Source organism: Pongo abelii, chromosome 2 (assembly GCF_028885655.2).
Source record: "Pongo abelii isolate AG06213 chromosome 2, NHGRI_mPonAbe1-v2.0_pri, whole genome shotgun sequence".
Lineage (NCBI taxonomy): Eukaryota > Metazoa > Chordata > Mammalia > Primates > Hominidae > Pongo > Pongo abelii.
In genome coordinates, this window is record NC_085928.1 from 130,704,474 (window position 1) to 130,722,866 (window position 18,393).

Sequence of the window (18,393 nt, forward strand, 5' to 3'; positions counted from 1 at the left end):
ATATTAGCACTTCATCCATTTGCTGCCCACCATACTGTAGAAAGCCTCTTGGCAACCTAATATAAATAGCAATTAACTTATCATAAAAAAAAACCCTAAGCAAAAATATCATCTATAACAAGCTATTTCAAACACCTGTTGCACAGGTTTAAGAGTTTATTTTGTAACACTGCTGCCACCTTATGCTAGTATATGGTGTTTTATAATTTTGCAAACAAATTCAATTGTTTGATTCTCAATCTGTTATTCATGGCAGATTATAATTTCCATTTCTTAGGTGGAGAAATGAGACTCTGAGAGGTTTAGTGATTTATCCAACACAGCTAGAAGTCACAAGTCTAGGCCCAAATTCACATTTAGTTAATATTTCAAAACTCCTTTATTTCTAAATAGGTAGAATTACAATGTTGTAATTTCCAAGAGGAAAAAACAGCAAGGTGCCTCATTTTGTTGCAAAGGTCACTCACTGCCTGGCCGGGCGCAGTAGCTCACGCCTGTAATCCCAGCATTTTGGGAGGCCGAGGCAGGCAGATCACAAGGTCAGGAGTTTGAGACCAGCCTGGCCAACATGGTGAAACCCCGTCTCTACTAACAATTAAAAAAATTAGCCAGATGTGGTGGCTCGCGCCTGTAGTCCCAGCTACTCAGGAGGCTGAGGCAGAAGAATCACTTGAATCGGGAGGCGGAGGTTGCAGTGAGCGGAGATCATACCACTGCACTCCAGCCTGGGTGACAGAGTGAGACTCCGTCTCAAAAAAAAAAGTCACTGCCCATTTATTTCAAAAACAATGGTGTGATCATTGACTCCTACTTGTTCAATCAGGAAACAAGGACTGCAGATACAGGTGCGCCTTCTAAATGAGGACTGGGTGAGGGAAAATAGGAAAAACACCAAAAAGATGATGAAACACACTCTGTATATTCTATTAGTAAAATCAGCCTTTAAATTTTCACTAAATTCATACAAAATCTAAGAATGGGATGATTACAAAACCATGGAGAATATCATGAAATCAGAACCAAAATGCCTACAGATTTTTCCTTCATTAAGGCAGCCACTTGGCCAGGCGTGGTGGCTCATGCCTGTAATCCCAGCACTTTGAGAGGCTGAGGTGGGTGAATCACTTGAGGCCAGGAATTCAAGACCAGCCTGGCCAACATGGTGAAACCTGTCTCTACTGAAAATACAAAAATTAGCCAGGCATGGTGACACACGCCTGTAATCCCAACTACTTGGGAGGCTGAGGCATGAGAACTGCTTGAACCCAAGAGGTGGAGGTTGCAATGAGCTGAGGTCGCGCCACTGCACTCCAGCCTGGGCAACAGAGCAAGAATGTCTCAAAAAAAAAACAAAAAAGCAATGACTTAGCCTAACATAAGGTCCACAGAATCAAATAACTGCAAGTGACAACAAAAATTTTAATGAAGATTGAGGTAGAGTCAACTATTTTGAAAATGAAAAAGACGACTTTAATTACCTGTCAGTAGAAAATACCAAGCACTATCAAAGGACCTCATAGTTTAAACTGGAAATGGTGTGGTACTGCTGTTTTTGATGAAATTTTGGCTGAATATGAACACTGTACTTTGATGTAGAATGTCGTATTTGATGGAAAAATAGAAAAGCTTGAATGATATGACCAACATTAAGTCATCTCATAAAATGAAGTCTGAGAAAATCCTTAGAAATCAGCCTATGAAATCAAAATACTCCTAAATTTATCAAACAATAAAACATCTGTGTTCTATATCCAAAGACCTTTTTGCATAATAATGGTTAAAAAAAAACCTCTTTCTATAGAAATCAAAGAATTTCTAACTATGGCAAGTGAAAAGTTCAGCCATTTGAGAAAATCCCAAAGCTAGTAAAGTACTAATTAATCAGAATGCTTAAATTTTCAAAGGGATTTCCAAGAATTAAAGGACCAATTCTGCATGAATCATATTTTACATAAAATCCTAATCCCAATCCCAGATCAATCAAATCACATGCTTGTACCTAGCTGGGTATGAAATTAGGTCATTCATCAGATGATGTTTATTAAAATTATTTGACCTAAAATACTGTACAAAATTAAGTCTGTAAATTTCTTAGGTTTTCTGACACCATCCCCCCAAGTTAGCATATCTCCCAAATAAAAGAAAATTTTCAAAGCTTTCCCTGATACAACGTAAGCAAAAAAATCAATTTCACTATACCAGATGCATTCTTCCTCCAGTGTTGCACATGTAACTATTCTTGTTCTCATTCTGAGAAAATCCATCTATCGGAACTCTATCACATACTCTTTGAGTATAAGCATTGGAGAAGTTCATACAATGTCCATTTGCAATACAAATGGCATGCCCATTTGGGTAATGCATTATGTTCCTCCCTTTGAACTGTCCATTGAGATGCTGCTGGCTCTCACTACAGGGAAAATGGCTGCTAAGCCCATTGCCGCAATGATCATGATTTAAATTATATTGCTCCAGGTTCTTGGGAATCCGTTCTCCTCTCTGGGGCTGCATGCTCTCAGCTGAGTTTTCTCGCTGCTCTTGATTATACATAAAGGTATCCTTGTGAGCTCTGGTCACCATGCCAATCACTTCTTCCTTTGCAAAATCAGAAGAGGGAGGAGAAGAGCTTTTGATGTTTTCTTGCTCCAGTTGGGGCTTGGGTCGCAGCTGTTCCTGGGCTGGCAAGGCTGTCTGTTCATGATGTTCTACTAATGTGTCATTTTGCAAGTGACCACTGAACTGGCTGTTCATCATGGTCTTCATCGCACTTTGCATTTCAATTAGCATCCTCTGTTTTTCACGCTTAGGAATACGACCAAACCGAACAGCTATTGAAGAAAAAGATATTTAACATCTATATTCTAAATAAGACCTGTTTTGTATAAAAGAATAACACAAAATTATCCAATAGTTATGGCCTCTAGTCATACATATAAAGAATGAGTCTACATGTCTCTGGTCCACATTTTTCTAAACTTGCTGGTCTTGATGCACCAAAGGAAGTAGGAGAGGGAGAGAAAATTTTCCATTTTCCCCCAAAACAAAGTTAAGGACATCTATCTCCTAGGTATTTTATAAGCAAAGTCTAAGAAAAGAAATAGGAAATTTGGATGGGCACAGTAGCTCATGCCTGTAATCCCAGCACTTTGGGAGGCTGAGGTGGGTGGATCACCTGAGGTCAGGAATTCGAGACCAGACTAGCCAATATGGTGAAACCCCGTCTCTACTAAAATACAAAAAGTAGCCAGGTGTGATGGTGGGCGCCTGTAGTCCCAGCTATTCTGGAGACTGAGGCAGGAGAATCGCTTGAACCCAGGAGGCAGAGGTTGCAGTGCGTCGAGATGGTGCCAAAGCACTCCAGGCTAGGTGACAGAGCAATACTCCATCTTAAAAAAAAAAAAAAAAAAGAAAGAAAGAAAGAAAGAAAAACAAAAAAGAAATACGAAATTAGCTAATGAAAACCAGTTTGAAGCAGACCAGTATTACTACACGGCTCCTTACTAACAAAGCTGAGGACTGTTCCCAGGAAGGCATGTGTGATTCAGCTACACACATCCATTACCATTAATGGAACCCGGTAGGTAAAATCACTCCCTGAACACCTGGCCCTTGTCAATTCATTTTTGTAACTTTACTCTCAAGATCTAACTATGAAATTATCTGCTGTCTTCTTTTCCAGCCTCTTTAAAAAAAAAAATCTTTCAAAAAAACTTCCAAAATCAGTAGAAATACACTTACTGAAAAATAAACTTGGTAGATTTTAATTAAAACCAGTGAATTAAGTAAAAATGAGATAAGTCATCCTCTATTCTTTTAGAAGCTAGTCTTAGAAGATGTCTTGTCTCCAATAATCCTATCCATGAAAGAAAAAACAGCTTCTTTCCAGTCTAGTATTTATACAGAGATAATAAAAATTCATATACTTGCCCAGAAAGCCTTGTTAATCTAATTGTAGCCTCTAACATTATTGCTACCAAAAACAAACAACTTAATCATGTTTGATACTTTACCTCTACTCCTCCCTTCACAAATGACTGTCAGTTTTATTCTTTTAGGGCAATCACAATATCCATCGACTATTTTTAGCATTAGTACTTTTAGCACTATAAAAAAAATTTCAGGCAATTGAAAAAACAAAACATCAATTGCTGAAACCTGTTACTCAAGAAACTCCTGGCCAGGCCTGATGGCTCACACCTGTAATCCCAGCACTTTTGGAGGCCAAGGCAGGTGTACCACTTGAGGTCAGGAGTTCAAGACCAGCCTGGTCAACATGGTGAAACCCCGTCTCCACTAAAAATACAAAAATTAGCCAGGTGTGGTGGCAGGCACCTCTAATCCCAGCTACTCAGGAGGCTGAGGCAGGAGAATCACTTGAACCCGGGAGACGGAGGCTGCAGTGAGACGGAGTCTCACTGTGTCACTCAGGTTAGAGTACAGTGGCACGATCTCAACTCAGTGCAACCTCCACCTCCTGGGTTCAAGCTATTCTCCTGCCTTAGCCTCCCAAGTAACTGGGATTACAGGTGCATGCCACCACGCTCGTCTGATTTTTTTTTTTTGCATTTTTAGTAGGTATGGGGTTTCACCATGGCTGGTCTGGAACTCCTGACCTAAAGTGACTCACACACCTCAGCCTCCCAAAGTGTTGGGATTACAGGCGTGAGCCACCATGCCCGGCCATATATAAAATGTTTTTAAACTCCATTGGTTTTAGGAAAAAATAAAAAGTAATCAAATTGCACAGAAAAAAAAATGGCTCTTTTTAGAAGAAGCAACAACAACAAAAGTTTAGCCAAAAACTGTTTCTGGTATGATAATGCTAAAATACGACTTTAATCAATTTGGTGTCCTGTAAAGCATGAAAATATGTTTTCTGCTTCACCTTAAATACAAGAGGGTCCTTGGTAACCGGTTTACAGCTCTGGTTCATCATGAGGAATAAAAGCCAAGCTCCATACACTTTAGGAACACTCTTTAAACTGGGAACATACCATCTCTTGACATTCCAACAGATAGACACTTTTTGAAGCGACATTGCTGACATCTGTTCCTATTCATTCTCATTATAGAACAGTTTTCATTCTTCAGGCACTTCTTGTACTGGATGTTTTGTTGAATACTTCTCCGAAAGAAACCCTAAGAACAAAGGAAGATTTACTTACCCATTTAAAAACACCCAAATGAACTTCTTATAAACACTGCTCCCATACCTATCTAGCATATATGACGAACTATAGTCCCAGTATATGACTCGCTATCTGGGAAACACTATGTCTTAGGACAGAGGGAAATATAATGTTGACACACAGAATTTAATTTGATTCTTATTGGTATGAGTAAGCACCTAACACCTACTAACCAAACAAAATTCTTCTTCCCTTTAGCGATTCTTTGTCCTTACCCAAAGCACCCCTTGCAACAACCACACTACCCTGTTACCAGACCCTGCCTGCAGTCACATTTTCCATCTCATACTTTTATTCACTACAAATTCCAAAACTCTTGAAGTATGAATGACTGATTCTTTTTTTTTTTTTTTTTTTTTTTTTTGAGATAGGATCTCGTTCTGTTGCCCAGGCTAGGGTGCAGCGACATGATCACAGCTCACTGCAGCCCTAACCTCCCTGGCTCAATCAATTCTCCAACCACAGCCTCCCAAACAGCTGGGACTACAGGCACATGCCACCACACCCAGCTAATATTTTTTGTAGAAATGAGGTTTTGCCATGTTGCCTAGGTTGGTCTTGAACTCCAGGGCTCAAGTGATCTGCCAGCCTTGCCTCCCAAAGTGTTAGACTTACAGGGCATAAGCCACCACCACTCCCGACCTGATTTTTTGTTTGTTTGTTTGCTTTCTTGAGACAGACTCTTGCTCTGTAGCCCAGGCTGGAGTACAGTGGTGCTATCTCAGCTCACTGCAACCTCCACCTCCCAGGTTCAAGGGATTCTCCTGCCTCAGCCTCCCCAGTAGCTGGGATTACAGGCACCTGCCACCATGCCCGGCTAATTTTTTGTATTTTTAGTAGAGACACGGTTTCACCATGTTGGCCAGGCTGGTCTTGAACTCCTGACCTCAACTGATCCGCCCACCTTGGCCTCCCAAAGTGCTAGGATTACAGGCAAGAGCCACCGAGCCCAGCTTTTTTTTTTTTTTTTTTTTTAAGAGACAGGGTCTCGCTCTGTCACCCAGGCTGGAGTACAATGATGTAATAATAGCTCACCGCAACTTCGAACTCCCGGGCTCAAGCAATTCTCCTGCCTCAGCCTCCTAAGAGCTGGGACCACAAGCATGTGCTACCACATCCAGCTTTTTTACTTTTTGTAGAGATGGGGTCTCCCTATGTTGCCCAGGTGGGTCTCACACTCCACCTCAAGCAATCCTACAGCTTCGGCCTCCCAAAGAGCTAGAATTACAGGCCTGAGCCACTGCACCCAGCCTAAATGACTACTTCTTAAAAAGCTGACTGAGAAATATGTTTGATAGCTATAATCCCCTCACTAGATTGTGGATTACATTAATAGAAGTTGGTCTTTCCAGGATCATTACCTGCTGACACTGGCAAGGCCTACTTATACATGACAGAAGTCACTGACTACATGTCAGCAACAGGTAAGTGTTACACCACACACCAACAGAGCAGCTAACTATCCAAGGAAAGACAGTTCCCAACTAGATGGCTACAAACAGCTGCCTTTACTCCACACACAAACAATTCAAGTACGTGTTCTGTAATAGGTCTCCAAAGATCTCCAGTTTCATAGTACCAGGGAGGACAGAAAACTCAAGAATGCAATTACCAAAATTATTTTAAACTGCATTTTCCTTTTATATGACAACTGAACACATTTCCCAAATCTATACTAAGTAGTCATGGGACACAACATTTTTATATTTTATTATTGTGATACTATACACTTGACTTAGATACTACAAGAGCTGAGACACATTTTTAAGAGTACTGCACAGATGTGTATTTATCAAGAATATGCAATCAGCTCATTCAGTTTGTGCTTTTATTTTCTAGCTATAAAGTAAGAATAATGCCTGCCCCAATATTACTTCACATTTTTGTAAAACAAAACAAAAAAATAGAGAGAGAGAGAAGGAGAATTTTTTTTAAACAATGAAAAAAATGCTACATCTATAAAAAATACTGACTTGTCTCACAAAGTTACCCAGCCATTAAAAGTTAGCAAACTTGGCAAGGCGCGTGGCTCACTCCTGTAATCCCAGCACTTTGGGAAGCCGAGGCAGGCAGATCACCTGAGGTTAGGAGTTCGAGACCAGCCTGGCCAATATGATGAAACCCTGACTCTACTAAGAATACAAAAATTAGCCTGGAGTGGTGGCATGTGCCTGTAATCCCAGCTACTCGGGAGGCTGAGACAGGAGAATCGTTTGAACCCAGGAGGCAGAGGTTGCAGTGAACCAAGATCATACCACTGCACTTCAGCCTGGGAAATAAGAGCAAAACTCCATCTCAAAAAAAAAAAACTAGCAAATTCACAATTCATTCAGAATTGAAAATATTTACTCTCCCATCATGTATATTCATTATCCTGTTTACCCATCATATCTTGCCAAACTAGATTCTTGCTTGTGGCCTCAAGTCAGAGAACAGCAAGAACATGTGTCTTCATCACGTTAATTTTTGATACTCAGGAGAAAAGATTGTGCCAAGTTTTTTAAAAAGAGAGAAATATTCCCTGTATATAGGTAGGGAGGTAGAGACCATCTCACTTGGAATTATTTGACCAACACTCTAATAGCAATAACTAGAAAATAGTCAACTAAACTTACAAATAAACTAGCTTTCCCAAGGGCTCAACTTATATTCAGGATTATTTTACTCACTTGGCATTATTTCTTAAGATACCACATTTTTTTCAAGTATCTAGCAATTATTCCCAGCTCCCAGTACCTGACGTGTCATTAAGTCAAAGTATATGATGAGACCTAATTCAAAGTTTGGTTTAAACTAAGTTCCAACAAGGAAGGAGTAGTGCCTTGTCTGTTTTGTTCCTTGTTATTTCACTACCACCTAGAACTGTGCTTGACACATTAATGAATGAGCATTTGGTGCACTTGGTTTAACATAGTAAGTATGTTCAATTGAGATAGCAAATTTACTTTGTTCAAAATCTTAAAGAAAAAAGAAATACTTTCACTGAATTAAGAATATTATTCAAAACAAGTTACGCTTATACACTACATAAAATGCTTAAAACTTAAAAAGAGCAGCTGACTTCTCACTGTTTCTCAGACTATCAATTGCAGAAATGGGTAAATCTAAACCCAACTTCTTAAATCCCAGAATCAGTAGCTTAAAGAAACAAAAGCATGCTTTACCTTACAGCCTTCGCAAGCATGAACTCCATAGTGGAATCCTGACGCCACATCCCCACAGACTTTACACAGTAGAACCATGCCACTAAATTCTAGGACACAAAAGGACGTAAAGTAAAAAGTAGGAAGAAACACTGAGTCTGTTTTCTTTCCAATTAGATATTTTATTTCATTCAACTTGTAAGAGCTTTTAAAAGATACGTATCTACTTTCACAATGTAAAAGAAAAATATTTTCAAATCAAAAGTAATCATAATCATAATTTTCTTATGTTTTTTGTTTCTTTTTTTTTAAGAGAGAGTCTCCCTCTGTCGCCCAGGCTGGAATGCAGTGGCGTGATCTCGGCTCACTGCAACCTCCACACTTCCCAGGTTCAAGTGATTCTCATGCCATTCAGCCTCCCAAGTAGCTGGGACTACAGGCATGCACCACCACACCCAGCTAATTTTTGTATTTTTAGTAGAGATGGGGTTTTGCCATATTGCCCAGGCTGGTCTTGAACTCCTGGACTCTGCCCCACTCAGCCTCCAAAAATGTTGGGATTACAGGTGTGAGCCACCACACCCAGCCATAATTTTCTTTTAAATACAACTTATGGCACTGACAAAAATACCTCACTGACCCAGATTTTTCCTTTCCTGATTTTAGAATTATGCTGAAATTTTGTAAATTTATTTTTTTTCCAGACCTGTCGGCAGGAAATAAGAAATTTTGTAAATTTAGAGTTACTTTACACCAGATATGCAACCAGAACTAAGAAAACAATTCTCTGGATAACAATTAAGAATTCAGACAGAGAAATCAATCAATAAAAGGTGGAAAGAGATGTCTCTCCACAGGTAGCTGTGTCAATTTACTTCACCTACAGAGGCCAGATAGGTCCAAATCCCTCTACTCATTTGGTTATCCCAATCCAACATTTCCTAATCCCAAATGTTCCCAAATCCAGTTTCACTAATGTAACCCCTTCCCACAATGAGCAAGTACTCTGTTCTAGAAACAAGACTTAGTTCTAGTAGTTCAGAAGAAAAGTAACTGTGAAATATAGTAAAAGAGGGTACCCTAGAGGGACCAGGGTCAGGCAGAGTACATCACCACATATCTTGCTCTGAGGCAAGAATTAATGACAGCCCCTAGGTTATAACTTCTAAAATCATCACTGATTTCTTCCCTAACTAATGATGTATGATTACCCAGCAGGGAGTGAAAACTGTACCCAGAAACATAATGGTCCCCTAAATGAAAAGCTGATAAAATAAGCCCCATTTGCAATTAATGGCAGCAATCTTTAGAAAACTAAAGTAACTTACTTGTCACACCACTATGACTTTTTGTCATCCCAGGTGCACTCGATTTGCTTGTTTTCATAGAACAATCTATTCGATCATTCTTCAAGATGCCTTCAATATTGGAGAGATCACCATTCTTGGGATTACCATTGGTATCAGAATTAGAGCTATTTGGAGAAGATGGAACAGAAGAGGAGGAGGACTGGAAACTATTCTCAGAACCCTCACTGTGACAAGAGGCAGGGCTTGAGGCTGAGCTGGAAGAACTGATATAGGCAATCACACCTCCTAGAAAATAGGAGGAAAATCACATAATTAGATACAAGATAATATGTATTTTTTATTTTTGCAAATCTCAACAGTAAAGCCGTTAACTTTAGAAACAGGATACTGATATGAAATGTTTGCTTACACCAAAAGCAAAAAGTAAAGTATTTCCTTATTTCCCATTATTCGTCCTGCTTCTGCAAAGTTCAAAGCACATGTTCCCACTGATTTAAAAAGGAAGATAGGCCCGGCACACTGGCTCATGCCTGTAATCATAGTACTTTGGGGGCTGAGGTGGGAGGATTGTAGCTTGAGCCCAGGAATTTGAGGCCAGCCTGGGCAACATAAGGTAATGCTGTTTCTACAAAAAAATTTAAAAACTTGCTGCATGTGGTTTGCACCCAGCACCTCTAGTAGTCCCAGCTACTAGAAGGGTAAAGTGAGAGGATCACTTGAGCCTAGGAGTTCAAGGCTGTAGTGAGCCATGATCATGCTACTGCACTCTAGCCTGGAGACAGAGCAGGACCCCGTCTCAAAGAAAGAAAAAATTAAGTGAGAAGGATTTCACCGGCTTGGATATTCTGAGCACATGCAGACCCTCACACCTAAAGCTTTTCATTTTCCAATATTTTCCTAAAAGGACTAAAAAATGCTCCTAAGTAACTTCGTTGCTTAAACAAACTGGCCATGAAGAAATCTGGTTCTGGTCTCTTCTTTGCCTCCTGTTATACTGTTATCTGACACAATCCTAGAAACAATGAATTTATCATTTGCCTCCCCCAACACTTGGCTAAAAGCACAGGTTAATCCAGAACAGATGTAACATTTAGAATGGTAGATAAGGTAAATTATCTCAAAACAGGGATCCTTTCACAGCCCTTGCTCCCACACCTTTCTGTTTTGGTGTTCCCAGAAGACATATGTGGCTATCCACTAACCAATCCCCAGTTCAATAGTCTATCCACTAACCAATCCCCAGTTCAATACTCTCCCTTCTCTACCCCATTATGCCATTCATCTCTAAGCAGCTCTTAAGAAATCCAGACTCACTACTTGTTCTTCTGACTCGCTCTTTATAGGTGTTAAAGATGCTAGAAGAATGCATGCTATACATACAGAATAACAGTAAGGCTGAAGCTAATTCCCTCTACACAGAGCTATTTTCAAAATGTGATTCGCAATTTTATATAACTGCCACAACCCTTCTGAAAACTGGCCTTGACTTTTTTTTTTTTTTTTTTTGAGATGGAGTCTCACTCTGTCACCCAGGCTGGAGTGCAGTGTCACGATCTTGGCTTACAGCAACCTCCACCTCCTGGGTCCAAGCAATTTTCCTGTCTCAGCCTCCTGAATAGCTGGGACTACAGTCGCATGCCACCACCCCCAGCCAAGTTTTGTAATTTTTTTTAGTAGAGATGGGGTTTCACCATGTTGGTCAGACTGGTCTCGAACTCCTGACCTCAGGTGATCCACCCACCTCAGCCTCCCAGTGCTGGGATTACAGGCGTGAGCCACCGCGCCCGGCCTATCAATCATTTTTAAACAAAAATCCACACAGCAAAACGCTGAGGCCAAAACAATCCCAAAAAGATAGACATTTCCGTCTTCAGGCAAGAAAAAAAAAAAAACAGGCAGAGAAATTTAAAGTCACTTTTAGTCTGTCAGGTAGTAGATAACAGATATGTTTTTAAGCACCAATTATATATATTGAGGCTAAGAAACAAACCCTCTGAGGAGGAAGGCACAACCACAACTCTCAAGGGGTTTGAGTGCAACCCAGAAGGGAAGATAAAACAGGTGCCTACTATGCCAAGAAACACACAATGTTTTTCATCAGACACAATTTTTTTTTTTTTTTGAGATGGAGTCTTGCTCTGTTGTCCAGGCTGGAGTGCAGTGGCGCAACCTCAGCTCACTGCAACCTCCACCTCCCGGGTTCACGTGATTCTCCTCCTTCAGCCTCCTGAGTAGCTGCGACTACAGGCGCCCGCCACCACGCCTGATTAATTTTTGTTTTTGGTTTTTGTTTTTTTTTTAGTAGAGACAGGGTTTCACCATGTTGCCCAGGCTGGTCACGAACTTCTGACCTCAGTTGATCCACCCACCTCCACCTCCCAAAGTGCTGAGATTACAGGTGTGAGCCACCGTGCCCAGCCCAGACACAAATTTAACATACATAAATTCAACTATATGCACTTGATTTTTAAGACAAAAATATCACTAACGTAGACAATTCCATCATTTTATTCAGGAAGCCTATGCCTGGAATCGATCATGAGGTGAGAGGTGCAAATCTGCTCTTCCCAGTTAGACCCACTGTCCATATGCTCTCTTGCTATGTGCATCTCACCTTAATTAATCCTGCAATTAATATTTTTCCTGCAACGTGGTCCCTAACTACAAACCAACCATCTCAAAGTGTGGGCCCTGGACTAGGGGCATCAGTATCACCAGAATCTGTTAGAAATGCAAATTATCAGGCTCTGCTCCAGATCTACTGCATCAGAAACTTTAATAAGCCTTCTTGGTGATTCTGATGCACATCCAAGTTTGAAGAACACTGCCACAAGCCAACTGCTTCATCTGTGCTCCCTGGAAGACAAAGTGACCAAGGCTGTTTTCATCTACCATTCATTCTAAAATCTAAAAACTCCAAAACTACAAACACAAGAAGAAAGATTCCCAACTTCGAGTTTATTTTCATCACCCAGAGAAATTATGTAAAATACATATCCTCAAAACTAGCTGGTGCTTTTTCAGAATACATGTTTCCAAGGCCCTGCCCAGACTGGAGAACACATCCTCAGGAACGTGCAATTTTAACAAGCTCTCCAGGCAATTATTTGCACACTGAAGTTTAAAAATGGCTACAATCAGTGAATTCAAACACAAATTGGCCTATAGTTTTAAAGATTGATGTTTTCATCAATACAGCCTCCAGAGTATCATTACTACCCTGTGAATCCAAAGAGAAACCAATTTAACCTAGCAACCTAGCCAGTGTCATGTTACTGGATAAAACCATTGTGCTGTCTTTATATAACTTTAGAGATCTTAAGTCCACATTAAAAATTCCAGGTATTAGCACACTGCTACTTTTTCACAGGTGTCTCCACTCACAATAGGACACTTTACAAAGACAAATATTCTTAGTCCTCAATGAAATTCCAAAGGAAGATCTCACAGCTATTTGTCTTCTCTAAAACAGTGTCTTTGGTACTAAATTCACATCTAACATCTCAGGAAAATAAAAGATAAGAAAGTGATGTTTTTCCTTGGAAGTAAGACTTTCCTAGGGCCCCCATTTTCAGTCATTTATGTTCACAAGATCTGCTGACTACCTTAGCTAAGAAATAAACTTTTAGAAATTAGAGCTGGCCGGGCACAGTGGCTCACGCCTGTAACCTCAGCACTTTGGGAGACCAAGGCAGGCGGATCACCTGAGGTCGGGAGACCAGCCTGACCAACATGGAGAAGTCCCATCTCTACTGAAAATACAAAATTAGCCAGGTGTGGTGGCAGATGCCTGTAATCCCAGCTCCTCAGGAGGCTGAGACAGGAGAATCACTTGAACCCAGGAGGTGGAGGTTGCAGTGAGCCAAGATGGCACCATTGCACTCCAGCCTGGGCAACAAGAGCGAAACTCCATCTCAAAAAAAAAAAAGAAAGAAAGAAAAAGAAAAGAAAAGAAATTAGAGCTATGCAGATAGCTTAAAAATTGGTTGCAAGCACTGATGGGGCAATGGACTGTATCATAATTAACCAAAAAACAATTTCCTTTGCAAAAGCTTCAATATCCAACCTAAAAGAAACTACTGGGCTATTATCAATCCAGTGAAGATCCAATTCCTGTCTTAAGAAAATAAGCATCTGTGCCAGGCACCAGAAAATCAAAGAAGACCCATCTAGAAGTAGCTGCATTCTCCTAGCAAGACCTTCAATAATGATTTAGTTGTCTTAGCATCTACTCTTGCTACTAGACACCCATCTATAAACCTGACTGATAGCAACCCAAATGGGTTAAATTTTAATTTCTTAGAAGATAAGGAGTACATCTAGTAGTTCCTCAACCTAATGAAGAAAGGAAAGTGAAACTACAAGTCACCAAGTACCTACTGGATGTCAGGAATAAAATGACACAATTTCATCCTCACAAGAAGAACTCTGTGAATTAACTTTCATTAACTCATTTTTGTAAACAAGGAGTTCAGAGAGGATAAGTCAGCCACTAAGTGGCAGGCCAGAGTTTAAAGTCAAGGTTGTCCAATTCCGGAGTACAAACTTATTTGGTGAGAAGACCTGAGCAAGCAAGTCACTTTCAATCTTTCTAAGCCTGAGTCATCCTCTATAAAATTGGAATATCTGCCACTTATTACAAGACTGAAATGAAATGGTGTTCATAAGGATTATTAAAGCGCTTTTTTCATACACTGTTTTTGATGATAAAGTAAGAAGAGTAAAAATCCCCAAACCAGCAAGTCCCAACATCTCCAAGAAACAGGCAGTATGTACCTCTTTGAAACCCTGAGCTAAAGTTAGCTGAAGCAGTCCTCTATTTTCAGTTGAAAGGGACCCTGGGCCTGGGCCAGGTTCCCAAGGCTAGGGCTTACCCAGTAGTCAACTTCAGACAAGCCTTAAGTCAATATCCAATTTTGTACTCCTAGGAAGCACTGATATTCCTGCATATATTGGGGTCTTCTTACCCATTTTCTAGACTTGTCCATCATCAAAACCCTCCCAACTCCCTCTGTCCACCATCCTGGAGATTATGTTTGACTTCAGGTCATGACTGTACTTTTCTGCCTTGTGACTCAGAACAAAACATTTTATCACCAGGAAGCTTTAGTTTTCTCATTTTAAAAGTGTTATAAATAATTTCTACTCAAAGGGTGGTAAAGTAGACCTAACTGAAGCACTAAAATTCCAATTGTGTCCTAGGTGTCAGGGGTCCAGAGAACAGCATGGTCCTTTCCCTGAAATGCCTTATAGGCCAACTGGGGAAACACCTATGTTATTAGGAGCAATGTTTCATACAAATGATCGTGAACTGCTGAGGATCATACTAAAGAGGGCAGAGATCAAGGGGCAAACACATCCAAGGTGGCAATATCTAAGTGGGGAATTGAAGACTGTTTAAATTATCAAACGATGTATCACATAAGAGACATTTTTTAAATAGGGTGACACAAAAATAAATGGTGTGGGTTTTTTTTTTTTTTTTTTGAGACGGAGTTTCGCTCTGTCACCCAGGATGGAGTGCGATGGTATGATCTCGGCTCACTGCAACCTCCGCCTCCTGGGTTCAAGCGATTCTCCTGCCTCAGTCTCCCAAGTAGCTGGGATTACAGGCACCCGCCACCACACCCGGCTAATTTTTGTATTTTTAGTAGAGACAGGGTTTCACATGTTGGCCAGGCTGGTCTCGAACTCCTGACCTCAGGTGATCCGCCCATCTCAGCCTCCCAGAGTGCTGGGATTACAGGCATGAGCTACCGCGCCCAGCCAAATCGGTCTTATTTTATAAAATAGACATTATTTTTATCTCCATGTAAATTACTGGAGAAGGGAGGTCAAGGTGTAATCTAATATCTAGAAATAAGCCAGCATGACTAAAGAGAGGACTGATGAAACTGGGAGGCCCTGCAGATGACTATCCTTTTCCACCAGCTATAACCTACATATATTACTGCAAATTGAGTGGGGATCCATACACATGCAGTATCTCCTTCACCCTCAAGACAGGACCACCAAGTTGCGCATAAATCTTCAAATATTATGCAGGCTATAGTACATTATATAGCACAGTAGTTAACAGTTTGTGTTCCCAAGTAAATTTCGTGGATTCAAATTCTGGCTCTACTACTTGCCTGAGTAAGTTATTTAGCTTCAATTTACTTAGCCCCTCATCATTAAGATGGTGGCAACACCTTCCTTCATGGAATTAACATGAGGAACACATGTAAAGGGCCTGGCACAGAGTAAGAAGCTGATGATTATTTTTTCGTCATCATTATACTAGAAGAGTTCCATCAGAATGGTTCAAACCAAAGTAACTAATCCTCCCTATCCATTATTCACCTCATTTTTTAATGTGTCTTAAGGATCCAGTGGTTTCTTTGCAGGTTATTTCCACACTACCTTTTGAATCTCTTAACCCTACTGACCAGTCGAACAACTTCTTTCTTCAATTCTTGCTTTTCCTTGCTCCACCTCTCCAGTTTTTTTCCAAGTCTTTCACTCCACTGTTTTCACATGTTACTCACGGGGCGAGCAGACATAGAGATGTCATGAAGGACAGTAAGATTACAGGATCACTGGCTGAATGTTTGTCAACTGATACCAAACTAGAGGGAAGGGTAGAGGTGTGCCACACAGCACTGAATCTGGCCCCACCTTGGTCAATGTTTACAAAAATTCGAAAGTTAAAAGGCTTTTTTATTTGAGATGGAGTCTCGCTCTTGTCGCCCAGGCTGGAGTGCAGTAGCGCAATCTCGGCTCACTGCAACCTTCACCTCCCAGGTTCAAGCTATTCTGCCGCCTCAGCCTCATGAGTAGCTGGGATTACAGGAGCCCACCACCACGCCCGGCTCATTTTTGTCCTTTTAATAGAGACGGGATTTCACCATGTTGGCCAGGCTGGTCTCGAACTCCTTACCTCGGGGGATCCGCCCGGCTCAGCCTCCCAAAGTGCTGGGATTACAGGCGTGAGCCACTGCGCCCGGCCAGTTAAAGGTAATTCTTATTAGACCTCCCGCTTACAGATAGATGGCAGAAACTGTAAACGTGGTGGGTAGCAGCTTGTAACAGCTTTGAACTTAAGGCCAAATGAACAAGAGAAATTTTAAGAATGGTCACTGTAAATTCCTATACTTCAGGTCATGCAATTATCTGCACAATGAATGAAATCTAACTTCATAATAGTTCACATGAAAGGTCCTAGTTGACTGCAAGGTTACTGTGAGTCAGCAAAGCAACATGCCAAAAATACTAAGCCTGCCAGGGAATTCATTTGCAACAGGATTCAAGACAAAGAGGGCAACTTTGAACTTGATAATTATCCAACCACTTCCACAAGAGCCTGTTCACTTCTGGGTGCTCCATCCCAAAGGGCAACAAGGATGATGAGTGATCACAAAAAACAATGCTGGGCAAGGACCAAGAGATGAGAACTGTAAATGGAAGAACTGAAGGGGAAAGGGGATGGTCAACATTCATCCAGAGGAATTTTTATAATGTGTAGCTCCACAAGGCAAGATTTTGTTCAGCGAAGTATTGGAAGAGGGCTCAAACCAGAGAAAAACTTCCTAATTGAGCCAGCCCTTATGAAGTTACCAAAGCTATTAGAATTCATGCTAAAGGGTGGGTTAGAAGAGGTTCACCCTGATCACCTCTGAATTCTGACATGTATAAATTTAATTCTATGATAAACTCATTAAATTTTAAAAATACCCTCAAAGGCTAAGTAGGCCCATTAGGTAATCAAAACACAATTAGATCCAGATTTTTGTGAGGCAACAGGTTAAAAAAATAAGTAAATTCTAAAAATAGGTAAATAAAACACAATTAGAAAATGACTTTACTTTTACTCTTGGTGAAAAGTTCACAATACACTTGTTATCGAGGCAAGATTCTTAGAGGCGCATTACAACTCAAAAAATAAAACAAAAGCTGGCTGTTTCCATAACCTCACTCACTTCAGATCTGCCCCATCAATTGGGGCAGACAAGAAGAGGGAAGGGCACCCTGTTGTTCCGTTGCAATGTAACAAAATGTGAGAACAAAAATATTTATAAAGCCAAATTCTCTTGATCAGATTCAGGAAAAGTCAGCGACCCACAGGTTAATTTTTTTTAATTTAAATGAAGAATGGCCAGTCTTACATATGGTGTTGGAGTCACCTATGATCACCTGAGTCATCCTGACCATACGTGAGCTGCACGCTCAGCTCCGCGTGTGACCCGTTTACTGGAAAACTCCAGCCCGAAGGGATCTGGAAGCAGTTTTTAAGACTGTGGGTGTATGAGACAGGTCGCATCCTAGAGAAAACGGTTTTTTCTGTAAACAGTCAGGCGGCATCCTAACAGGGGCGGTGCTACCCAGTCTGCGGGGCGTCGCTCGGGATCGAAGCACTTCGGATCTCCTTCGAGCGTATCCCTTCGGGAAAGCCCCAAGCCTTCCCCGAGGCGCCTCCTCCGGCCTGCAGCACGCCCTCGCCCCGCACTTCCTCCTCGGAATCTGCAAGGTATGCAGCTACCAGCCTCCCCAGGCGCCGGTTCGTTTGGTTTGCGCGGGGTCCGCGCCTTGGGGTCACCTCGCGAAAAGAGCTTGCGGCGTCCGGCGCACTGCGGTGTCAGCGCCCGCCTCGGGGACGCCCCGCCGCGGGAGCTCAGCGAGCGCGCACGCGCGGCCTCCTCCGCAGTGTGCAACCCCGCGGGGGAGGAGGGAATCGCGGCGACGTCACTGCCCCGAGGCTTCCAAAGGGGCGGA

The 18,393-nt window shown here is 41.3% G+C and overlaps 1 protein-coding gene across 4 annotated transcripts in view; it reads right to left on the bottom strand.

Moving 5' to 3' along the window:
* NR1D2 (nuclear receptor subfamily 1 group D member 2) overlaps window positions 1-18,393 on the bottom strand; it is a 36,979-nt gene that overhangs the window by 15,712 nt on the left and 2,874 nt on the right. For 2 of the 4 annotated variants that reach the window (XM_024245073.3, XM_063722167.1), the window contains exons 2-5: window positions 9,661-9,927; window positions 8,354-8,442; window positions 4,995-5,139; window positions 2,200-2,828 (exon numbers count right to left, since the gene is read on the bottom strand). In XM_024245073.3, coding sequence (XP_024100841.2) covers window positions 2,200-2,828; window positions 4,995-5,139; window positions 8,354-8,442; window positions 9,661-9,927 — 1,130 coding nt within the window. The other 2 variants (XM_054552504.2, XM_009239274.3) reach the window with 2 other exon arrangements.